Below are 22,023 nucleotides of genomic sequence, written 5' to 3'. Positions count from 1 at the left end.
CTGCATGTCATATGATTCTTAGAACCAAAAGGCATTTTTATGCATACATGTATTTTCTAAAAATTATTAGTTGGTTTATATCTTTTTTATTTTTTTTAAACATCTTTATTGGAGTATAATTGCTGTACAATGGTGTGTTAGTTTCTGCTTTATAGCAAAGTGAATCAGTTATACATATATATATGTCCCCATATCTCTTCCCTCTTGTGTCTCCCTCCCTTCCACCCTTATATCTTTCTTTACTAAGCCTTTAATTCCAATTTTCATGTCCAAACATGAGAGAGAATTATAACAAAAAATAAATGATTTGAGAATACCCAGAATATATTTAAATATTAAATTTTAAAGTAAAAATTTACATAAATGTTTAACCATTGCTTGAAAATAAATGAACATTTTTATGCGTTTATGTTTACAGAGTGAACATACCACTATCCTTGAAAATATTTTTTTTCACAGTTTTACCCATAATGCTTATACATGATTTACCCATTCTAGTTTAAATTTTTCAGAATGCTGAAATTTTTTAAATGTCACTTTTTTCGCAAGACCTCTTTGTGCCTTTGGAAATCATTATTTTTGGAAATCTGGTCAGTTCTCACAGAATCAATTCTATTGAAAATGCTATTTGAAAATGAAAAGCATATTTTATTTGCTTTTTCGAGGAGCCCAAAGAGCACAGGATTTAAGGGGCCTTTTCAAGGTGTAGTAGAGCAGCTTTGGGGCCCACCTTTGGAGTCCCAGTTCCGCCCCCTCCCCGTGTGGATTGCAACCAAGTGGACCGAGCTAGATATTTGACTTGCAAACTTTTGACTATGACCCACATTTTACAGCATGATGCCATAGACCTTGTGTGTGTGTGTGTGTGTGTGTGTGTGTGTGTGTGTGTGTGTATTTATAGAAAACAAGTACATTTATATAAAACAAGTTTCAAAAATAGTGCTTATCCTTACTCTATGTGATGTACTCATACTTGTCTATTCCATTCTTTTTTTAATGCTATTCTTGACCCATGAAATTAATTACTGAATTACTCATGGTCTACAACTTATAGTTTGAAAAGCTGATCTGGACCAAACTCAGGCTCCAAAATAATGACTGGCCTGGTAAAGGTTTTAGGAGCATTTGCTTACAGGATCATAGAATCGAATGTGAAAGTGAATATCTTTGGTTTATAGAATTATATTATTGATTCTGTTGGGTATAGTTTAAAGTTTTATTAGAAATAGTTCTTGGCTTTGTTCATAAGCTGATTATGTTTAGGAGCCTAATTCCATACCCTTTAGTCTCCAAGTCGAAAAAACTCTGATGAATTGTATTCAGCCTGGATTTCTGAATTGTTAAAAAACAAATATTACAACTTAATTCAAATTTGGAAAACAGTATCTTAGTGAATAAGGATGCATTTTACCTTTGTGAAAAGAGGCTGCTGGAAAAGGTTTTTATTTGGAAATTCTCACGTAAAGGAATGTTTTGGATCAAGTTATAACAGCTTCTTGAAGTTGGTAGCGAAGCAAGTTATAATCATGTTGGAAATGAAAACAAGAAGTCACTCATCTACCTTAAGTTTCCATAAAACTCCAAACCTGTGTGGAAGGTATACTGAAATTGCCTCCTCACTGTTTCTGAAAAATTTTTAATGAAATATAGTTTAGGATAATTGTTTCACTTTGTCCAGTTTTATATGCCTATATGAATACGTTGCCTAATAAAATAATTATGATGATGCTTTGCATTTACATAAACTTTAAAATTAAAAAAATCGCTTATGGGGTGAGTGCTATCAAAGAAGCTGTCAGATCACGAGAGACCCACAGGAAGCAGTAATATGGGTTAAAGGATCAGGGCAAGCCTCAATGAAGAAACCATGTTTAAATACCGGAGAGGAGAAGCACTTTCCATGCATTCTCACTGAGGCACTTAGCGCAGATATTGTTACACTCATTTGCATGTAACTGAACAGGGATCGGATCGGAGTGGGTAAAGGCTCTCCTAGCTCACAAAGCTAGCAAGTGGTGAACCCGTTTGGGTTTTCAGACTCCTTGTCTGGTTCTGTTCACACCATATTACATTGCTGCTCAAAATCCACCTGACATTGGTAAATTAATGCTACGGTTAGATGAGTTATAATAGCATACTACACACTGCTTATAAAACATGCAAAATGAAGTTAGCATCATGTTAAGTAGTCAAAATGGATTTTTCTAGAATATTTATTATTACTCTCATAGGACAATAGAGCATATATTTGCTATTATAGAGAACCTTAAATTTCAATATTCATAATTTCATCTTTTTACATAGACTTTTTTTTGTCACTTTAAGAGTTTCACTTAATAAACAACTCAGGAAGGTCCCTTATATGTGTAACTTAAAATAAAAAATAGTACTGGGTTAATTCCACATGGTCTGTCTGTTATAGTAATTGTAGCAAATTTGAAAATGATCAGTACTTAGTTACACTTATATAGGATTTCATTTTCCTGGAAAAAGTGGAGCAATGGAGGAGGGAAAGTTTTTGACAGTGTGAGATACCAGGCGAGGACAAGCCTGATTTGGGCATTTTGAGTACTGGTGTGGTGGTGGGGAGGAGAGGATCAAAAGGAAAAGTGAAGATGTCCTTGGTTCGCTGGAGCCAGGGAAAGAAGCCCCTGCTAACAAGTACGGCTCCTAAGTCACCTCCATTGCGTGTTACTTCAGTGTGTTTGGGATTAGTGACGCAGAGCAAAATGACATATGAAGGGAGGAGCTGCACATAGAAAAATGTTTCTATTCAGCTGATGTGCTCAGAGATCTCAATAAACCAATAAGCAAGTAATATCACCATCATTTGGGGTGTTGATAAACTGTTTCACTTTGGAAGCTATCAAGATAGGCATTTGGCTGAGTTTCTTGTTTCTTTCTTGGTTAGAAAGAAACAAACACCTTTTACTTGTGAGGTTTTCAGTTTTCTTATTACCAGTCTGATGAGATTGTATCGTGTTTCTTTGTGATCCTCCATCTTCGAGGTTCTCTTTTAAATGATTATGCACATTAAAAAGGACATTTTATATTATCTTTTAATGATTTATTCTCTAAAGGGATATAATAAAATATAGTAGAAATTTTAAAAGCTTTTTAAGGGGCATATTTTTTAAACAAAATAAGGAATAAGAGCCATACGTTTCAGTCATTCTATTACCTAGGTTTGTTAGAAGGGAAACTCCAGGGGAAAATATGGTTGTTATATGTCTTTTAATTATACAGTATAAGCATAATTTGGAACATTGTCTTTCAGAACTTAAGGAAGGGAAGAGGAAGGGAACTAACATTTGATGAAAGCCTACCATGTGCCAGGCACTGTGCTAGACACTTTGACATACATTATAGGGTTTATTGTGAGTATTAAATGAGATCATGTATCCCCATTTTACAGATGAGGAAACTGAACTTGCCCCAAGTCACATATCTGGTAAGTGGCACAGCTGGACTAGAACCCAGACTCCAAATCCCATGCTTTTTCTGCTGTACCGTGTTTAAAGCTTGCAAAGAGAGGTATGAAGTTACTGACCAGAGTTGAGAGTCCTAGGAATTTTCTTTCCCATGAAATATTGACACTAAACCTAAACTTTTTTTTCATGTCAGGAGTTAGATGGTTGGAATCACACTGTAATTACAACTCCTCCGTTTCTAAAATGCCAGGGTAGATAAGTAATATTTAAGGGAAGACTTAAGAAATAATGCCTTTTATCAAGAAAGGTCAGTTTGAATAAATATATGGCATCTTATCGGGCTTTCCATGGCTTAGTGTTAAAGACTTAGCTATAATAACAATAGCTAATTATAGTCTTATAATAATAAGATTGCTTATTTTAAACATTCTGAATGGCAGTGGGCTTTTGCAAAACCTTGAGAAGTTCAAAATTTACTTTGTGGTGCACATGTAAACTCACAAAGCACCCATTGTATGCCGAGGACTGTGCTAGAGTCTAGGGTAAAAAAGATATCCCTGACTTGCCTTTAAAGTTTGCTGCCTTAGAGTAAAATTAATGTATAAATATCTTTTTCTTATTCTTCTTCAGTCATGAGCTTGAAGCCCCCACTGATGGCCCATTTATTTTCAGAAATAATTTATACAGTGAAATTCTAGCATAAAAAATAATTTGGACACTTTCAGTAGTTAAGATGGAACAGGAATTGGCCTTCTTAAGAGTACAGGGATCAGAATGTGTCATCGAAGAATGTAGTATGGTTCTCTGAACTGTGATCCTCAATAGCTAACCTGCTTTAAATCACCACTGCATCCATAACACTAGAAACTAAAGCTAAGATAAAAACTTTTGGATAACTTGTTTCAAAAACAAAACTTTTTGACATTTGGATTTCCTCAAAACAAGAGATTCTCTTTGCCCATATCTTATTAACATGCTTGCTAATGTGCTCATATTTGAATATATGGAATTCATCCACTGATACTTATTCAGTGACCATTAGAATAGTACTGTCATATAGATTCGTTGGGATATTACAGAAATTTATACAAATTCCTACTAATTTATACTAATTCCTGTTTCTGGCTTGAACTAATGAGCTGCAAACTGATTTTTGTTGAAGGAGATAAAATGAATATACACTATGTCTGAAAAATTGTAATAAAACCCAGTTTGTTAGCTAACATCCAGAACTAATACATCCAAATATATCATTCCCTTCCAAGTTATCATTTTAAAGCGGTATGTTTTCCTGAGCTGTTGCTCAAAGTGTTTTAAGAATACTTCTTTTGAAAGTGCCATTGTTCTTCCTGGTGCCAAGTTTGGTCCTTGGAGGGTAGTTTCAGCTTTTGGAAATAGGCACAAGTTTAGAACCATTTCTGGTTTTAAGACCAGTGAATGAACTTTACTTTTCACCTGCAAATTATTCCTGCCCACCCCGACTTTTTCCTTTTTTGAAAAAATGGTTACTCAAGCATTCTGCTTTAACTTACAGTACAAAAAGTACACACAAAACTCGAACAAGCACAGCAAACCCCTCTGTACCTTTCTATTCATTGTATTGCACTCTTTGTCAGCAGTGTTTGGCAAGAGCAACCCTAGACCGAGGTCTGCATCCCTGCTGCCTGCAAATGTCAGCATAATGACACATGGACTTCTTCTTCGTTGCTGGCCATTGTTCCAATTTTAGAAAGCCTCTGTTGCCTCCAGCGGGTTCCATTGTTTAACCTTTATTATCCCATAGCCACCTTCCCTTGATGTGGATAAAGAGAAAAGGAGAGAACCATGTTGTTCTGTGCACCGTTCTAGCTCCTCTGGCAATATGATTAAAATATTTTTAAAAAAATCTTTAGTAAGTTTACAACTGATTTTTAAAGTTATCTTCTTCAATATTTCAAAAATTTCTATGACACCTAATGAGACATATGTATGTACAATATTTTAATTAGTCATGAAAACAAATTTAGGATTTTTCCCAAGTTTATTAATAGAGATTCTGCTGGTGATCATTATATCTATCACAGTTACTGTTTATTCACCATTGTTTATTAAATTATATATAGAAAGAAGAACCTTATAAATGATATTTTTGTAAACCTTATGAAGAATTGAGTGATCTTCACCCAAAGCCCTTTTTTTTTTTTTTTTTTTTTTTGCGTTACGCGGGCCGCTCACTGTTGTGGCCTCTCCCGTTGCGGAGCACAGGCTCAGCGGCCATGGCTCACGGGCCCAGCTGCTCCGCGGCATGTGGGATCTTCCCGGACCGGGGCACGAACCTGTGTCCCCTGCATCAGCAGGCGGATTCTCAACCACTGAGCCACCAGGGAAGCCCCCAAAGCCATATTTTTATTCTTTCACCTAACTCTTGAGCCCTAGAGGGAAGACACCTGGCATTTACCCAAAAGAAGCACATAGATCAGTTTTCAATTAACATTTTAAACTGCTTGGCTATTTTCAGTGATAATATTCTACTTAAGTGAAAAAAGTCTGTGTCTCCCTTTGGGTAAAATTTTGTTTCTTACTCAATAGGTATAATACATTTTAATGACATACAGCAGTGATGCATTTCATATTTTGATTGGGATTTAGATCAGACCAATTTTTATAGGATTTTATAGGATTTTTTAACCTTTTTCTTGCATTTAGCTTTGAGAGAGCATGTATTTTGTAATATCTCATCAAAACGTCAAATTAATTCTGGACCATACGTTCTCAAAGTTGACACATTGGTGGTAGAAACATGTTTAATCACTTAAATCCATCTGTCCTTCCTAGGAACCTGTGTTTATTGCAGTAGATAGACAAATTTTGAAATTAAATTATTACACTTTGGGACTTTTAGTATTCGCTCTGAATACTAAATAAATATTTAAATCTGTCATTTAACTGTGATTATACTATAATTAGAAAATGTGTTTTAAAAAATGAATACTTAGAAATGTATTATTATCCCAAGAAATCTAAGAAAGACAAAAATTATCCTTCCCTAGAGAAACCAGTTTTAAGTAGAGCTTTCCTGTTTCTTATTTTGTCCTTGTTTTTAAGCTGAAAATACAGTAAGCTAGTATTTTCCTTCCAGTACCAGTACCAGTACCAGTCATCACCTGTTAATAAGACTTGCACTTAAAGACATTCAGGAACTGTTTCAGGCATGCTGCAGGGTTTAGGAAAATCTCTTAGCTGGGGTATTCAGAGGATGGAGATGTTCTTCTTAATTAAAATGTTTGCAGTGGTGTGCTAGGGCCAGCTCCCACTCATTTGCTGGGGCCAATTATTAAGTTTTCAGGATTTTTATGAACTGGTTGCAAAAACAGACATTATTAAAAACTAAAGATATAAATACATATATATTTAACAAATTACATTAAAAACAACATTAATAAATACTTAAAACTCATCATTTCTAATAATTGTATCTATGCTCTTGAGGTTATTTACATCTATTTTGTCTGTATGGTGTGCTACTTATTGTTGTATGTCTTTCCAACTCTACATTTAGTGAAGTCATATCGGTAGCTTGAAATTGGCCATGGTGAAAGCATTTACATCATGGGAATGATAAACACTACGGACCAGGGCTTTTTTTTTCCCCCTTAGAGAGCTGGTGGTTAAATATTTATCAGCACACCACTGATTTTAGGCTAAATGAACTATCAGTTGAAAAGCCTGTCTACTTTAGCCTTTGATAAAAACCTTTCAATTAAATGTATAGAGCATGCTGAGTATCATTGTTCCAAATGCTGAAGGGATCTTTGATACCTAAAATTTCTATAATGCTCAGAATAATCATCTTAAACATTAGCAAGCTCACCTCTTAAAACATGTAAAAAGAAGTATGTTATTTCCAGGTCAATTTTACGTAAAATATCAAGTCATAAGTTGTTTATATAACGTGATATTTTGTTTCATTGCAGCCACCACTGGTGACATGCCGACTTACCAGATCCGAGCTCCAACTACTGCTTTGCCACAGGGAGTAGTGATGGCTGCCTCGCCGGGAAGCCTGCACAGTCCCCAGCAACTAGCAGAGGAAGCAACACGCAAACGAGAGCTGAGGCTAATGAAAAATAGGTAAGATGTTTCACTAGAAACCGCAGCCACTTAGGGGACATATCATTTATTACTGTGGGGCTTTTAAAAAATTAACTTTTCCTCAGCTATTTCTCCCAAGTTACATGTTGTGTGGCATTTTATGTGGGCTGGTGCTCTGCATGTGCTAAGTAAGTCTTCTAGTCAGAGTTCCAGGCATGAAACTGTTTCATCAGCAGGCCGTACATCCTCATGTGTTTTAGGGTAATGTCTAAAAGATACATTCTTTTTTTTTTTTTTTTTTTTTTTTTTGCGGTACGCGGGCCCCTCACTGTTGTGGTGTCTCCCGCTGCGGAGCACAGGCTCCGGACGCTCAGGCTCCAGACGCACAGGCTCAGCAGGCATGGCTTACGGGCCCAGCTGCTCCACGGCACGCGGGATCCTCCCGGACCGGGGCACGAACCCGTGTCCCCTGCATCGGCAGGCGGACTCTCAACCACTGCGCCACCAGGGAAGCCCGATACATTCATTTTTTAACTGATAATGGAAGGACTTTATTACAAATAAAGATTCATTTTGTACTTGGTATTTACTTTGTGAAGTAGGTGATACGTATAATTTTTAGCTTCTTTGTGAGCAAAATAAATCTGAGTGTGAGTTCAGAATTTTCTAAGTCTTTTACATGTAGTTTTCTTTTATCTATTTTGTAACTTTGTTTTTTCTCTATTATACCCAAGTACAATCTATTGTGAAAAATTCTAGCTGGGGAAAAGTACAAAGCAAGAGGAAGAGTTAAAATTACCCACAGCCCCACCGCATAGAGATGCCTCCTATCGTACATACGCTTCCAGTTCCCTCTCTCATTTTCTCACGTGTTCTTGCACATTTCATTGGCTAGAAATAAACAAGAGAGCCCCTAGGTGCACGGGATTCTGAGAAGGGTCTATTTTAGCTTCCAAATTTCAGTTTCAGAGCAGGACAAGAGAAAAGCAGATGATAAATGGCTCTTCGGTTGCTCAGTGTCTGCTGAGCAAGTTTTCAGTGCTTGTTTCTACCGTTTTTTTGTGGGGTTTTTTGCGATACGTGGGCCTCTCACTGTTGTGGCCTCTCCCGTTGCGGAGCACAGGCTCCGGACGCACAGGCTCAGTAGCCATGGCTCACGGGCCCAGCCGCTTCGCGGCATGTGGGATCTTCCCGGACCGGGGCACAAACCCGTGTCCCCTGCATCAGCAGGCGGACTCTCAACCACTGCGCCACCAGGGAAGCCCTCTACCATTTTTTTTTTTTAACTCACACATAGCTTTCACATGAGAGTAGGTCTGGTTATTCTCCCTTACTTTACAGATGAGAAACTGAGGTTCAGAGAGGTCAGGTAACAAGCTGATTAAGATCACACAGCCCAAACTGGACAGAACCTGGAACTGCAGTCAGGCCGTCTTTCCCCAGAGCCCACCCTGCACTAACACCAGGTCACCTCAAAGAGACCCCGGTGTCAGCTGCAGATTTAGCTCTATGGAGAGTATGTAGGATTTACTTATTAATGTCAAAGACCTCTTACACATTCTCTCAGCTAAATTCCTTGGCTGGCATTCATAATAGATACTTAATTGTATTTCTGCCAATCCAGCTACAGTTGTTATTTCTTTAATAACCTTGTCAGCTTTTCCTCTTTGCCATGTACTTCCTCTCCATGCTAAGGGTATATCCAGACCAATGCAAGGCCTGAAAATGGAGCTAACTATTAATAGAAGAAACAGGTGTCTTCCTTAGCCGAGACTACTTAGGAATGTACCACCTACTGGTGTGGCCATCCAGAGCTTTGTGCCTGGAATATTTTGACTCTGGTAACATGCATGCAGGCGCATGAGACACAAAGTATCCATACTCACGAGAAATAGCACAGCTTGGTAAATTACACTTGAAACATTAGACATCCCACAACACAGCTATTCGACATTTAAAATTTCATTTAGTAGTAACTTGTTTTGTAAAATGACCATCTATCTTCCTTCCAGACCTAGAATTTAATATAATGATTTAATCACAAAAACCTTGGTGTTCAGAAATGTGTTTTAGTTTCTTTGTGGAAGAGTTGAATTGTGTTCCCAAACTGGCAAACGTATAAGTGTGCTTGGATTTATTCTTGGCATTGCCGTGTGCATGATTTAGATTAAATTCATCTGTGCTTATCAGACTGTGTTCACTTTTACACTGTTAATTTTTCTGTTAACCAGTTAAGAAGTCTGAGAACCTTTCACGTTCACAGGGTGATGGCTTTGTTCTTGGCTGGGGAGTAGGGCTCGATCTTTTCCTGCAGTTCATTGGGATTTCAAGGGCTCTCTTCTGCTGACCCTTGCTTCCCACAGAGAAAACACAGATAACCAGTTGTTAGTGAGCATCAACTTCCTAAAAATAAAACAGAATTGGCCACATGTGTTGCATGTGTCACTCCTAGTCCAGAATTGCAGCAGTGCTAACTGGCATTACAGTAACTGGCGATTAGACGTTCAACACAACTTTTGCTTATACATATTTGAATTACCTGTTTCAATGTAGGCTTTTTGATATGATGGGTACGCCAAAGGCAGTTATTCTCAAAGGAACACTCCAAAATAAAACTGTTATCAGAGGGTATATTCTCTAGAGGAGTTCAATGATGTAGTAGCCCCCCCCTCCCACCCTGAAAAGAAGGAGAAAGAAAGAAAATGTTGGCCATGTCCATTGTATTTTGGCAGGGTTATGTGTGAAAATGACTAACTCAGCTCCTCTGTTTGTTTGTGTGTGTTGCTTTGGCTGCTGGTCTGGCCTTCCTCTGGGCGTGTCTGCAGTGCTTTAAATCCTGGTTAGCAGATGCATCTCTCGCGTCCTTTCCATGACTTCAGCTGTGGTGTTCTCACATTTCTGGATTTAAGTTATCTGAATTATTGAGGGTTGTATTCTGTACCCTCTCTTCTCTCCTTCCTTAGTTTTCAGAAGCAGAGTCCCTTCTATTTTGGTTTATGAAAATGTGCATGATTTGTTTATTGTTATTCTTATCCATGTTGTTTTCTAGCCGACAAACTGTTGGCTTGCAGTCATGATTGATCTTGTTTTACTGAGATTTAGTCTTGAAGAATTAAAATCTCCAGTGCTGACACTGGTTTCTAAGGATTAATTTTTCTAATCATTTTTGATCAAATAAAGTTAACTCATTGTGATGGAATATGTGGCTTTTGGTGGACAAAAATAATTAAGAGAATTGAAAAGATCTGTAAATGTTTTTGTAGAAATTCCACTTGGGGATGTGGTCCTATCGTTTCGGTTACTGAAAATCTTGCTGGTCACTGTGACCATGGGACGTGTGCCCTAAGAAAACACCATTTACAACGGATGCCGGGCGAATTGTTGTGCTCTGCCGTCGTTCCTGCTGTCTTAGGCTAACCTCCCAATGAGGCATGTGCTCGGTTACGACTGTTGTGCGGCTCCGTGCGGACATCCCCAAGGACTGACCGGCAGTTGAGTCTGGGGGGCAGAGACTCACAAGCCGCTCTGGATTGTGCTGAGAGGTTGTTCCTGTTGTCATTTGCCTTGTGTTGGTTCCAGGGAAGCTGCCCGGGAGTGTCGCAGGAAGAAGAAAGAATATGTCAAATGTCTTGAAAACCGTGTGGCTGTGCTTGAAAACCAGAACAAGACTCTCATTGAGGAACTCAAGGCCCTCAAAGATCTTTACTGCCGTAAAGCAGAGTGACTTTGACTTGGGCCTTGTTTGCCCAGAGCTCTAATCAAGGCAGGAGATGCAGCAGTCTTACTAATTGCCATGTGGACTTGTGGAAGGGATGCTTGTGACCCTTCAGAACCCAGTTTGGCTTAGGGTTTGGAATCGCATTGGGAATGTTGTCCCAGGATTTGGAACACCACGATCACATTTACCAAGCTTACTTCAACCTCCCTGTCAGTAGCATGCATGTGAAAAAAAATGTTTTGTTTTTGCCCTTTTGCTTCTACTCTCTTATAGGGAAGCTGCTAAAGAATGTCGACGTCGAAAGAAAGAATATGTCAAATGTCTGGAGAGTCGAGTTGCAGTGCTGGAAGTTCAGAACAAGAAGCTCATAGAGGAACTGGAAACCTTGAAAGACATTTACTCTCCTAAAACAGATTAGTAGAAATATTAAACTATGAACTGATTGCAATATGTACAGTTGCTTTTGAAGGCAATACAATATAAAGCCAGCAAGAATTATGGCTTTTTTTTTCCCTTTATCATTCATCGTATTTTCTAATCTCTAACATTCCCAAACTGCTTCACTGTACGTAGTTAACTCTTAGCTGTAACTTCAATTTTTTAAAAGAGGCAAACTGTAAAAAAAAAAAAATTCTTAAAATGCAACATTTGTAAGGCTTGTTCCAGTGCCACATATTTGCAGTTCCCGATCTCTGTGTCATGAACAGTGTCCTATGCAATAAAAATTTTTTGCAGGTCTTTAAAAATCATTTTAGGAAAGGATGATCAAAGATAATGCATCCAGCAGTACAATAAAAGTAAACCACAAAAAATACCTCAGGAAAGAACTGAAAGAAAGAAAGAATTGAAAGAATCTAATGACATGCCTATGTGAAAATAATAGCCTATAAATGAATTTATGGCATTTGCAGATTTTTATATTGGTTGCTTTGTAAAGAAAATATTGTATTGCTGTCCTTGAATGCCATAGTTGAAGAGAGTTTTTAATAGAACCATGTTGGTTACACTTTGTAGTGTTTGGTGCTCATTTAACTATCTGAACATATACTACAGTTTTTACTCTTGTGTAACATAAAAGATCTTGCAGAAGTTTTTAGTGTCGGTTTGCTATTACATGATGAACATTAACGCAAATTTTAATATCTGTCCTGATTTAAAGGTTTAGGTTAGAATTGTATTTGCATACCGTCAAGGGGGTCCACTGCCGATTTCCACAGTGGGTCGTGATCTCCACAGTGTTCTTTCTGCCATCTCATCAGAAGCTCGGCCCCAGGGCTTTTACACAGAAGAGCAGCTATGAGAGGTTCAGCTGGTATGATGGAATAGGCCTTTCTGCAGATGGTCTGGAAATCTCCTGCTGGTGGCCCTCTATTTTGAGTTTTGGCTAACAACCATAGGAGTTTTGTTTTTTGTGTTTTATAAATTTATTTATTTATTTTTGGCTGCATTGGTCTTCGTTGCTGCGCGCGGGCTTTCTCTAGTTGCAGCGAGCGGGGGCTACTCTTCATTGCGGTGCACGGGCTTCTCACTGCGGTGGCTTCTCTTGTTGTGGAGCACAGGCTCTAGGCACGTGGGCTTCAGTAGTTGTGGCTCACAGGCTTAGTTGCTCTGATACATGTGGGATCTTCCCAGACCAGGGCTCGAACCCGTGTCCCCTGCATTGGCAGGCAGATTCTTAACTACTGCGCCACCAGGGAAGTCCCAACCATAGGAGTTTTAAAGTAAAAACTAAAACAACCCAAAATTTTATTTTCCACTTCAAAACAGCTACTTTTAGGTCAAACATTTTTTAGTCTGCACATTCAGATGAAATTCATTACATGGGGGTGATTACTGGTATCCACATTTCATCCTGCTTTTATAATAAAAAACTTCAAGGTATAAGCCCAAAGCCCTAACCACAAGATGCTCTGTCACCTCATTCTCCGGTGGGACATATGTTGAAGGCCCCCTGTGGGCTAGACTTGCTGCATTTTCTGCTGTGACTCCTGACCTGTTAAGGCTGCCCCTCCCCTAGTTTCAGTAGTGGAGCTGGTCATTGTGTGGAGCTGTGTGTTGCGGGGTAGAGAGCAGGAGGCCGTCGTGCAGAGTTTAAGTGCTATCCCCACACCGTCATCCCCTTCCCTTATCTGCAACTCCCAGGAGGTTGGGCGGGCATGCCGTTTGGGGCTTTCTCTAGAAATACTTATTCATCCTACAGAGTCTGAGCTCTGAATATCTTATATCTCAATTTTTGTCTTTTGTTCTACAGAGAAGTAAGATGAGGAAAGAAGACAAGAAAGAAAAGAGGAAAGGAAAACCCCAGGTTTCAGGTGAAGGAAAATGGTGCTTTGTACTCACACATTCATCGTTCACACAGTTCACTCATCCTTTCATTCAGTTTATCAGTCAGTCAGTCACTGTAAATGACGTGTGCTCAGAATGTGGACACCGAGAGGGCAACCCAGGGATGTCGAGGCAGGAGACGCTCTGTGTTAGAACTGGAGGAAGCTGTAGGCAAGGTCAGATGAACTCTTCCTGCAGGAGGCAGACTTGGAAGTGAGTGGTACTGCTGGGGGGTGGGGGCAGAGTGGTGCATCCAGATGGGGTACAGAGCAGGCATGCCCCAAAAGGAGCTGGAGTCAAGGAGATGGGGGAGGTGAAGTTAGGACTCACCAGGGGTTGGTTTGGTGTAACAGAGAGCGTGCGTGCATATGTGTACCCCACTCTGTCGTCTCAGGGGAAGGAGATTGCATCTGACTACTTGGGGCCCTACATAGCTGATGTCCCCCCTTCTCCACGGTGGCTTAAACAGTGAGGAAATGTTATCACCTCACAAAACCCCAGGCGCAGAGGTGGGAGATTCAGTGTCTCAACCCGGCCTCACGACCGTTGGCTCCCTGTGTAGCTGGTTCCCCGATCCGGATATTGCTGCCCGGGTGCAGGCACCAGGGGGGCAGCTGGCAGCTCCTCTTCCGTTTGTCCTGTCTTAAGAGCAAAGGGAAACCTGCACAGAAGACCTTCAGCAGTAGACGCCCATCATACTCCTTCTGTAACTGCTCGCTGGCAAGGAGAGTGGAATTAAAAGCTCTGGATTACTAGTGAGGATTCAACCCCTGGGGTGGGGAGGGTTCCAGGCTTCTGCGAAGCATATGGCCAATCGGTGCAGAATAGAACTGGGTTCTGCAAGACCAGGGTGTGGGCAGCTGGCGGTGTCTGCCATACGGATGATGTTTGAGGCCGCGGCTGGTGGGGAGCTGGGAAAAGCTGTGTGACTCGGGGCTGGAGCCAGGCTGTCGGAGCCGCACGGGACTCCTCCAGATTCCGGCTCATCTGATTTGTCCCTGGAAGCAGACCTTTTGCTGCTAGATTAGCATGATTCGCTAGGTCTCCACCCAGCCTTAGCAGATGCTGCCTACAGCCTCCTGGTGGCCAGAGCGAGCCGTATGTTGGAAGCCGTGTGAACATGGCTCATCTTGTGCAACAGTGTTGCGCAGAGTCCAGAGCTGTCACTGCATCTGTGGCTTTTTTTTAATCCTAAGAGTTTCCGCATCTGGACTTTTGGAGATAGAAATTACTGATCCTGGGTCAGGGGATTAGACCACTTCTGCCCACAGCCCTGCAGTTATGGGGTGCACGGGGGAGGCACGTGAAGCTCGCCTTTCAGCTCACCAGCTCCCCGGAGGGAAGGTGTAACCTTTTAAAAATACAAATTGTGGACTTGCCTGGCGGTCCAGTGGTTAGGGCTCTGCGCTTCCATTGCGGGGGGCATGGGTTCCCTCCCTGGTTAGGGAACTAAGATCCCACGTGCTGCGGGGAGCGGCCATAAATAAATAAAAATACAAATTGTCTCTTTTTAGTTTTCAAAAATCAACATGTTAAAAAATAGTTTAATTTTTAATATTGGTAAGATGTACTTGAGGTTCAAAATTCAAACTAAAAAGTCTGTCTCCCATCCCTGGCTCCAAGCCACCCGGGAGGCAACCACTGTCACCAGTTTCCTTTTTGTGAAAGAGATTCACCTGTTTCCTTAGATTCCTGTCCCATCTTCAGGGCTGTGGGATGAGGAGTTTCTGGGAAGAGGCACAGGGAGTCAGTGTGTTCATTCCTTCACGTCTACAAGTGACAAGGGGTCCAGGAGGAGGGGACCAGGGGCCCTGGCAACACTGGCCCTTTGCTGGCACTTCCTAGACTCTTCCGTTACGTCCTGAGTCCTGTGGATGCTCTAACCACGCAGTTGTCATCATCAGAAGTAATCGCTGCCGTTCACTGAATGCTTTCCCTGTGCCAGGCACCAAACCGTGCACCCTACGGGGCTTATCACACCTAATTCTCGTCAGTGTTGGTGCTTTTATCATCATCCCCATCTTGCAGATGAGGAAGCAGGCTTGGAGAAGGTAAGTAACTTGCCCAAGGTCACAAAGCTGTTAGGGCTCAGGGCCAAGAGCAAAGCCGGCAGGGAGCGAGGGAGCCGGGACCCAAAGCAGGAAGGTGGCCGGAGGGGGTGTGTGCTGGCCAGGTAGGTGGTTGGTGGAGACAGTTCTGTGGTCCAAGCGGGTGGACTTAAGAGCACCCGAACGTTTCCTGTTCTAACGGACAAAAGCAGGCATCCTTTCTCTCTGCTGTTTAAAATCCATGACGCCGATCAGGAGAAAATGATCCTGCAGTTTTAAGGACTAGCTGTTGGGATATCAATCAAAGCTACAGATGTACACATTGAAATAGAGTCCTCAAGCTAAAAGAGGTCATAAAGGTATAACTTACTCCTTTAATTTTATAGGCAAGGAAACCAGATTTTAGGTTGATTTACTTAAATGTTTATAGTTATTGGGAATGGAGAGACTCAGAACTCTTAACTAGTGTAGTCATCTTTATATCCCCATGATGCCTCTCTTTTTCTATAAACTGGGTTTTCGACCAGCTTTTGGTGAAAGCATAGCTTTCTAGAAAACATTAGCTCTTGTTGTCCCTGAAACAACGGGAGGACGCTGGACCCAATGGGAGGATGCAGGACCCTGCTGGACCCATCGATTGCTGACACACGGCACAATGTCTCTAGAACAGCTGGCTCTTAATGAGGCTCGTGATGGGTCCTGTTTTTACTGTCTGGTGAGCTCTGGGAAGCACTGACATGGCAGACTAGTGTCGGGCTTGACTTGGGAATAAATTTTTAAATTCTTACCTTTTATTTATTCATTCATTCATTTATTTGTGGCTGTGCCGCTCGGCTGGTGGGATCTTAGTTCCCCAACCATGGATCAAACTGGGGCCCAAGGCAGTGAAAGCACTGAGTCCTAACCACTGGGGAATTCCCAAATTCTTCCCTTTCAAAACACAGTAACTATTGGTACACTTTTGAGGAAGTAAGTAGCCCAGATAAGGAGGCTCTTAATGAAAATATGATTTTTATTTATTTTATAATTTTTGGGCCATGCAGTTCCCTGACCAGGTATTGAACATGGAACCCCATCAGTGGAAGCGTGGAATCCTAACCACTGGACCGCCAGGGAGTTCCCTGAAAGTGGGCTTTTTAGATAGAGGACAACATGAGTGTGCCCATGTGTCTATTTGTGTTTATCATTCCCTGTGTTGAGATTTGGTTCAGCAGCTCTGGACGTTCCTATCTCTGGCCAGTACCATGCCTGTTTCTGCAGACACTCATTTTGGAGAACACTGACCACGTGGTCTGGGTCAGGCCTTACCCCATCTCCCTCTAAGCCATGGTTGCCCTTGAGTGGCTGTTCCTAGCCTGCATTTATTGAGCACACAAGATGGTTTAATGCCACAGCCCTACATAGTGTATGTGCTGTTTCTGTAATTCCTTTTCTTTGAAATATTTTTAGTCTATGAAGACTCCAAAAACTCGTGGGTGGGCTCGTTCTCTGTCTAGCTGTGACCCGCCGAGGCAGCGCGGCAGCATGGGAACGGTAGCCTTGCCCCGCTACTGCAGCACTAGGGTGTCAGTTGGTCCCGCCCGGAACACTTCAGTTCTGCCCTGCAAGGATAGATATATTTAATAACTGATTGGTGTGTCCCTTTAATGTAAGAAAATGGAAACTGAACAGCCAGAGGAAACCTTTCCCAACACCGAAATCAATGGCGAATTTGGTAAGTGCCCTGCTGAAGATATGGAAGAGGAACAAACTTTTGAAAGATCTAGGAACACTGATGAGATGGTTGAATTAGGCATTCTGCTTCAGAGCAAGAATGCTGGGGCAGTGATTGGAAAAGGAGGCAAGAATATTAAGGCTGTCCATACAGACTACAATGCCAGTGTTTCAGTCCCAGACAGCAGTGGCCCCGAGTGCATATTGAGTATCAGTTCTGATACTGAAACAGTTGGAGAAATTCTGAAGAAAATCATCCCTACCTTGGAAGAGGGCCTGCGGTTGCCATCACCCACTGCAACCAGCCAGCTCCCGCTCGAATCTGATGCTGTGGAATGCTTGAATTACCAACACTATAAAGGAAGTGACTTTGACTGCGAATTGAGACTGTTGATTCATCAGAGTCTGGCTGGAGGAATTATGGGGCTCTAAGGCGCTAAAATCAAAGAACTTCGAGGAACACTCAGACAACAATCAAGCTTTTCCAGGAACGTTGTCCTCAATCCACTGACAGAGTTGTTCTTATTGGAGGAAAGCCTGATAAGGTTGTAGAGTGCATAAAGATCATCCTTGATTTTATATCCGAGTCTCCCATCGAAGGACGTGCTCAGCCTTAGGATCCCAATTTTTACGATGAAACCTATGATTATGGTGGTTTTACAATGATGTTTGATGACGGCCGTGAACGTCCCGTGGGATTTCCCATGCCGGGTAGAGGCGGTTTTGACAGAAGGCCTCCTGGTCGGGGTGGGCGTCCCATGCCTCCATCCAGAGGAGATTGTGATGATAAGAGCCCTCGCCAAGGACCTCCTCCACCTCCTCCTGGACGAGGGGGCCGGGGTGGTGGCAGAGCTCAGAATCTTCTTCTTCCTCCACCACCACCACCTAGAGGAGGAGAGCTAATGGCCTATGACAGAAGAGGGAGACGTGGAGACCGTTATGATGGCATGGTTGGTTTCAGTGCTGATGAAACCGGCGACTCTGAAGTAGATACCTGGAGCCCATCAGAGCGGCAGATGGCTTATAAACCACAGGGTGGCTCTGGATATGATTATCCCTATGCAGGGGGTCGTGGCTCATATGGTGATCTTGGTGGACCTATTATTGCTACACAAGTAACTATTCCCAAAGACCTGGCTGGATCTATTATTGGCAAAGGTGGTCAGTGGATTAAACAGATCTGTCATGAGTTGGGAGCTTCGATCAAAATTGATGAGCCTTTAGAAGGGTCCGAAGATCGGATTGTTACCATTACAGGAAAGAACACGGGACTAGATACAGAATGCACAGTATTTGCTGAGCAGAACAGTGTGAAACAGTATGCAGATGTTGAAGCATTCTAATGCAAGATATATTTTCTTTTTTATAGTGTGAAGCAGTATTCTGGAAAGTTTTTCTAAGACTAGTGAAGAACTGAAGGAGTCCTACATTTTTTTTTTTTATCAGCTTCTGTTTAAAAAGCCAACATTCCTCTGCTTCATAGGTGTTCTGCATTTGAGGTGTAGTGAAATCTTTGCTGTTCACCAGATGTAATGTTTTAGTTCCTTACGAACAGCATTGGGGGTTGGGGGCGGGTGTGCAAAAACATTGAAATTTTGAAACAGCAGAGGAGTGAGTGAATTTTAATTTTTGTTCATTGTTGGTGGTTTAAAAAAAAATCCCCCCATGTAATTATTGTGAACGCTTTGCTTTGTGGACACTGTAACATTTGGGGGGGTGGGATAGGGAGGAAAAGTAACAATAGTCCGTATGTCCCTGGCATCTATTCAGAGCAGTGTGCAGAATGTAATGCTCTTTTGTAAGAAACGTTTTATGATTTTTTTTTTTTTTTTTCTGTGCAGTACGCGGGCCTCTCACTGTTGTGGCCTCTCCCGTTGCGGAGCACAGGCTCCGGACGCGCAGGCTCAGCGGCCATGGCTCACGGGCCCAGCTGCTCCGCGGCATGTGGGAACTTTCCGGACCGGGGCACGAACCCGTGTCCCCTGCATCGGCAGGCGGACTCTCAACCACTGCGCCACCAGGGAAGCCCCCGTTTTATGATTTTTAAAGTAAATTTAGTGAACGTAAAAACAAAAACAAAACCTCATGGGTGATATTTTCTGCCATGGACTCTCCAAGTCCAAAGCCCGAGGAAGGTAGGGGGGTAAAAGGAGTTTTCTCTGATCTAGTTTAGTAAATTATGTGCATAGTAACTCTGGGAGGTCTTGGGTAAACTGTTATGGGGGAGGGGCAATAATTTGACAAGATTTGGAACCCTATGACTATAGGTTTTCCCCAGGAGTATACAGGTACACAGTTACTTGCAAACACAACGAGCTATTTGGTATAGGAACCTTATAAATTAGTTCTAAGTCGTATATTTTTAGCAAATAAATGACTAAGATGAATCAATCACGTATCGGTAAATTGCCAATTTTGCTTATAATTAGTTACTTTAGGTGGTTAAAATATAATGGAAAATGAGACCAAGGTCAAAGAATTCTGCTCACCGTCCTACCTATGGGTGTCACTCAGCCCTGGCGGTGGATGGCATTTTATCAATAGTTCTCATCTTAACCTGTTATCAGACTGTCGGCCTCGTGAGGATCAGCTGAGCATGATTACGTCACTGAAGTTATTGACAGTACTGGGAAAATAAGTGTTTCATTCACTGAGGGAGAGCAGTGATGTTTCAGTAGTTAAAATACTAAATATCATATGATATCGCTTATATGTGGAATCTAAAAAAAATGGTACAAATGAACTTATTTACAAAACAGAAATAGAGTCACAGATGTAGAAAACAAACTTATGGTTACCGGGGGGAAAGGGGAGGAGGGATAAACTGGGAGATTGGGATTGACATATACACACTACCATATATAAAATAGAGGGCTTCCCTGGCGGTACAATGGTTAAGAATCCGCCTGCCAATGCAGGGGACATGGGTTCAAGCCCTGGTCCAGGAAGGTCCCACATGCTGCGGAGCAACTAAGCTCGTGCACCACAACTACTGAGCCTGCACTCTAGAGCCCATGAGCCACAACTACTGAGCCCACATGGCACAACTACTGAAGCCCACATGCCTAGAGCCTGTGCTCTGCAACAAGAGAAGCCACCACAATGAGAAGCCCGTGCACTGCAACGAAGAGTAGCCCTCGCTCGCCGCAACTAGAGAAAGCCCGCGCACAGCAAGGAAGACCTAACACAGCCAAAAATAATAAATAAATTTATTTAAAAAAATAAAAAGTAAAAAAAATAAAATAATCAACAAGGACCTACTGTATAGCACAGGGAACTATATTCAATATCTTATAATAACCTATAGTAGAAGAGAATCTGAAAAGTATATATATAAAACTGAATCACTTTGCTGTACAGCAGAAATTAACACAACATTGTAAATCGCTATACTCCAATAAAAATTAAAAACAAACAAACAAACAAATACTATATCCTGTTAGATGCTGAGGTCAGCATTTGTCTTGTTATCTTAACTTGAAAGATGAAGAAAATGTGACTGGAGATGGAGGCACTGATGATATTTGGGATCTCTTAGAGGTTCGATTAGTGACACGAATTAATGATATTGAAGTTGTCTGCCTTTGAACGGTTTCAATTCAGGGACTCTGATATATGAAATTATGAGTAATAAGAGAATGTTAGAAATCACAAATTTTAGAACATTAATCCATTTCATTGTTTAAGAATGCACATTTTACTATCCTTTTCGTCACTTAACCAGCCAGTGTTAAAACACATTTGATTTTCCACAGAGGTTGCAGCTTTTAGACAGTGTGATTTTTTTGCAGGCATGTATAGCTCTGTATTATTTACAAGCTTTCTTTTATCCTTTTATTGAGATGCCTGAATTGGTATTTCCCAGCTGGACTTCGCTGGAGTTTAGACCTTGAAGGGCAGAACGCAAATCTACTTTATCAAGGGTACATAACCTGCCTAACTCGTTCATTTTTGCAGTCAAGAAACATGGCTTACTTCATTAAACGCTGGTGCTCTTGCTCCAGAAATACTCATAGGATTGCAGCAGTTTGGTGGGGGGACAAGGGGGGCAGTCCGCAGACCAGTGTGGGTTCCCAGAGCACCCAGCATGGTGATGAAGGGCGAGGAAGCCTGGGCTGCAGTGTGGACTCTGCAGAGCGGCCGGGTCACCTCCCACCCACCCGGGCAGGCCTCAGCCACCAGAGCACAGGAGGACTTATGTGCAGCGTTTTAGACAGAAGGCTTTTTTTTTTAATATTTATTTTTTTATTTTTGGCTGCGTTGGGTCTTTGTTGCTGTGCACAGCTTTTTCTAGTTGCGGCAAATGGGGGCTACTCTTGTTGCGGTGCGCGGGCTCTAGGCATGCGGGCTTCAGTAGTTGTGGTGCGCGGGCTGAGTAGTTGTGGCTCACGGGCTCTAGAGCGCAGGCTCAATAGTTGTGGTGCACGGGCTTAGTTGCTCTGCGGCATGTGGGATCTTCCCGGACCAGGGCTCGAACCCGTGTCTCCTGCATTGGCAGGCGGCTTCTTAACCACTGCACCACCAGGGAAGCCCCAGACAGAAGGCATTTTCACTGTAACTCATCACTCGAATACTTTCTGCACTGCGCTTTCACTGCCGAGGGCGAGGGTTCAATCCCTGGTTGGGGAAATAGGATACCACAAGCCGCACGGTGCAGCCAAAAAAAAAAAAGAATTCTCTCCTAGTTTTTATGAAATTCTCAAATTACAAATGATAC

The 22,023-nt window shown here is 41.7% G+C and overlaps 1 protein-coding gene and 1 pseudogene across 32 annotated transcripts in view; both read left to right on the top strand.

Moving 5' to 3' along the window:
* CREM (cAMP responsive element modulator) overlaps positions 1-22,023 on the top strand; it is a 128,457-nt gene that overhangs the window by 79,474 nt on the left and 26,960 nt on the right. For 5 of the 32 annotated variants that reach the window (XM_060006098.1, XM_060006106.1, XM_060006112.1 and 2 more), the window contains 3 exons: positions 3,416-3,451; positions 7,385-7,541; positions 11,082-11,635. In XM_060006098.1, the coding sequence (XP_059862081.1) occupies positions 3,416-3,451; positions 7,385-7,541; positions 11,082-11,226 (338 nt within the window). In that variant the 3' untranslated portion in view covers positions 11,227-11,635. The other 27 variants (XM_060006095.1, XM_060006104.1, XM_060006101.1 and 24 more) reach the window with 13 other exon arrangements.
* Positions 17,048-19,241, top strand: LOC132419888 (heterogeneous nuclear ribonucleoprotein K pseudogene; annotated as a pseudogene).

Source organism: Delphinus delphis, chromosome 2 (genome assembly GCF_949987515.2).
Source record: "Delphinus delphis chromosome 2, mDelDel1.2, whole genome shotgun sequence".
NCBI classification, from domain to species: domain Eukaryota; kingdom Metazoa; phylum Chordata; class Mammalia; order Artiodactyla; family Delphinidae; genus Delphinus; species Delphinus delphis.
The sequence above is the reverse complement of the archived record's forward strand: the minus strand, read 5'-3'. Positions and strand labels throughout refer to the sequence as shown.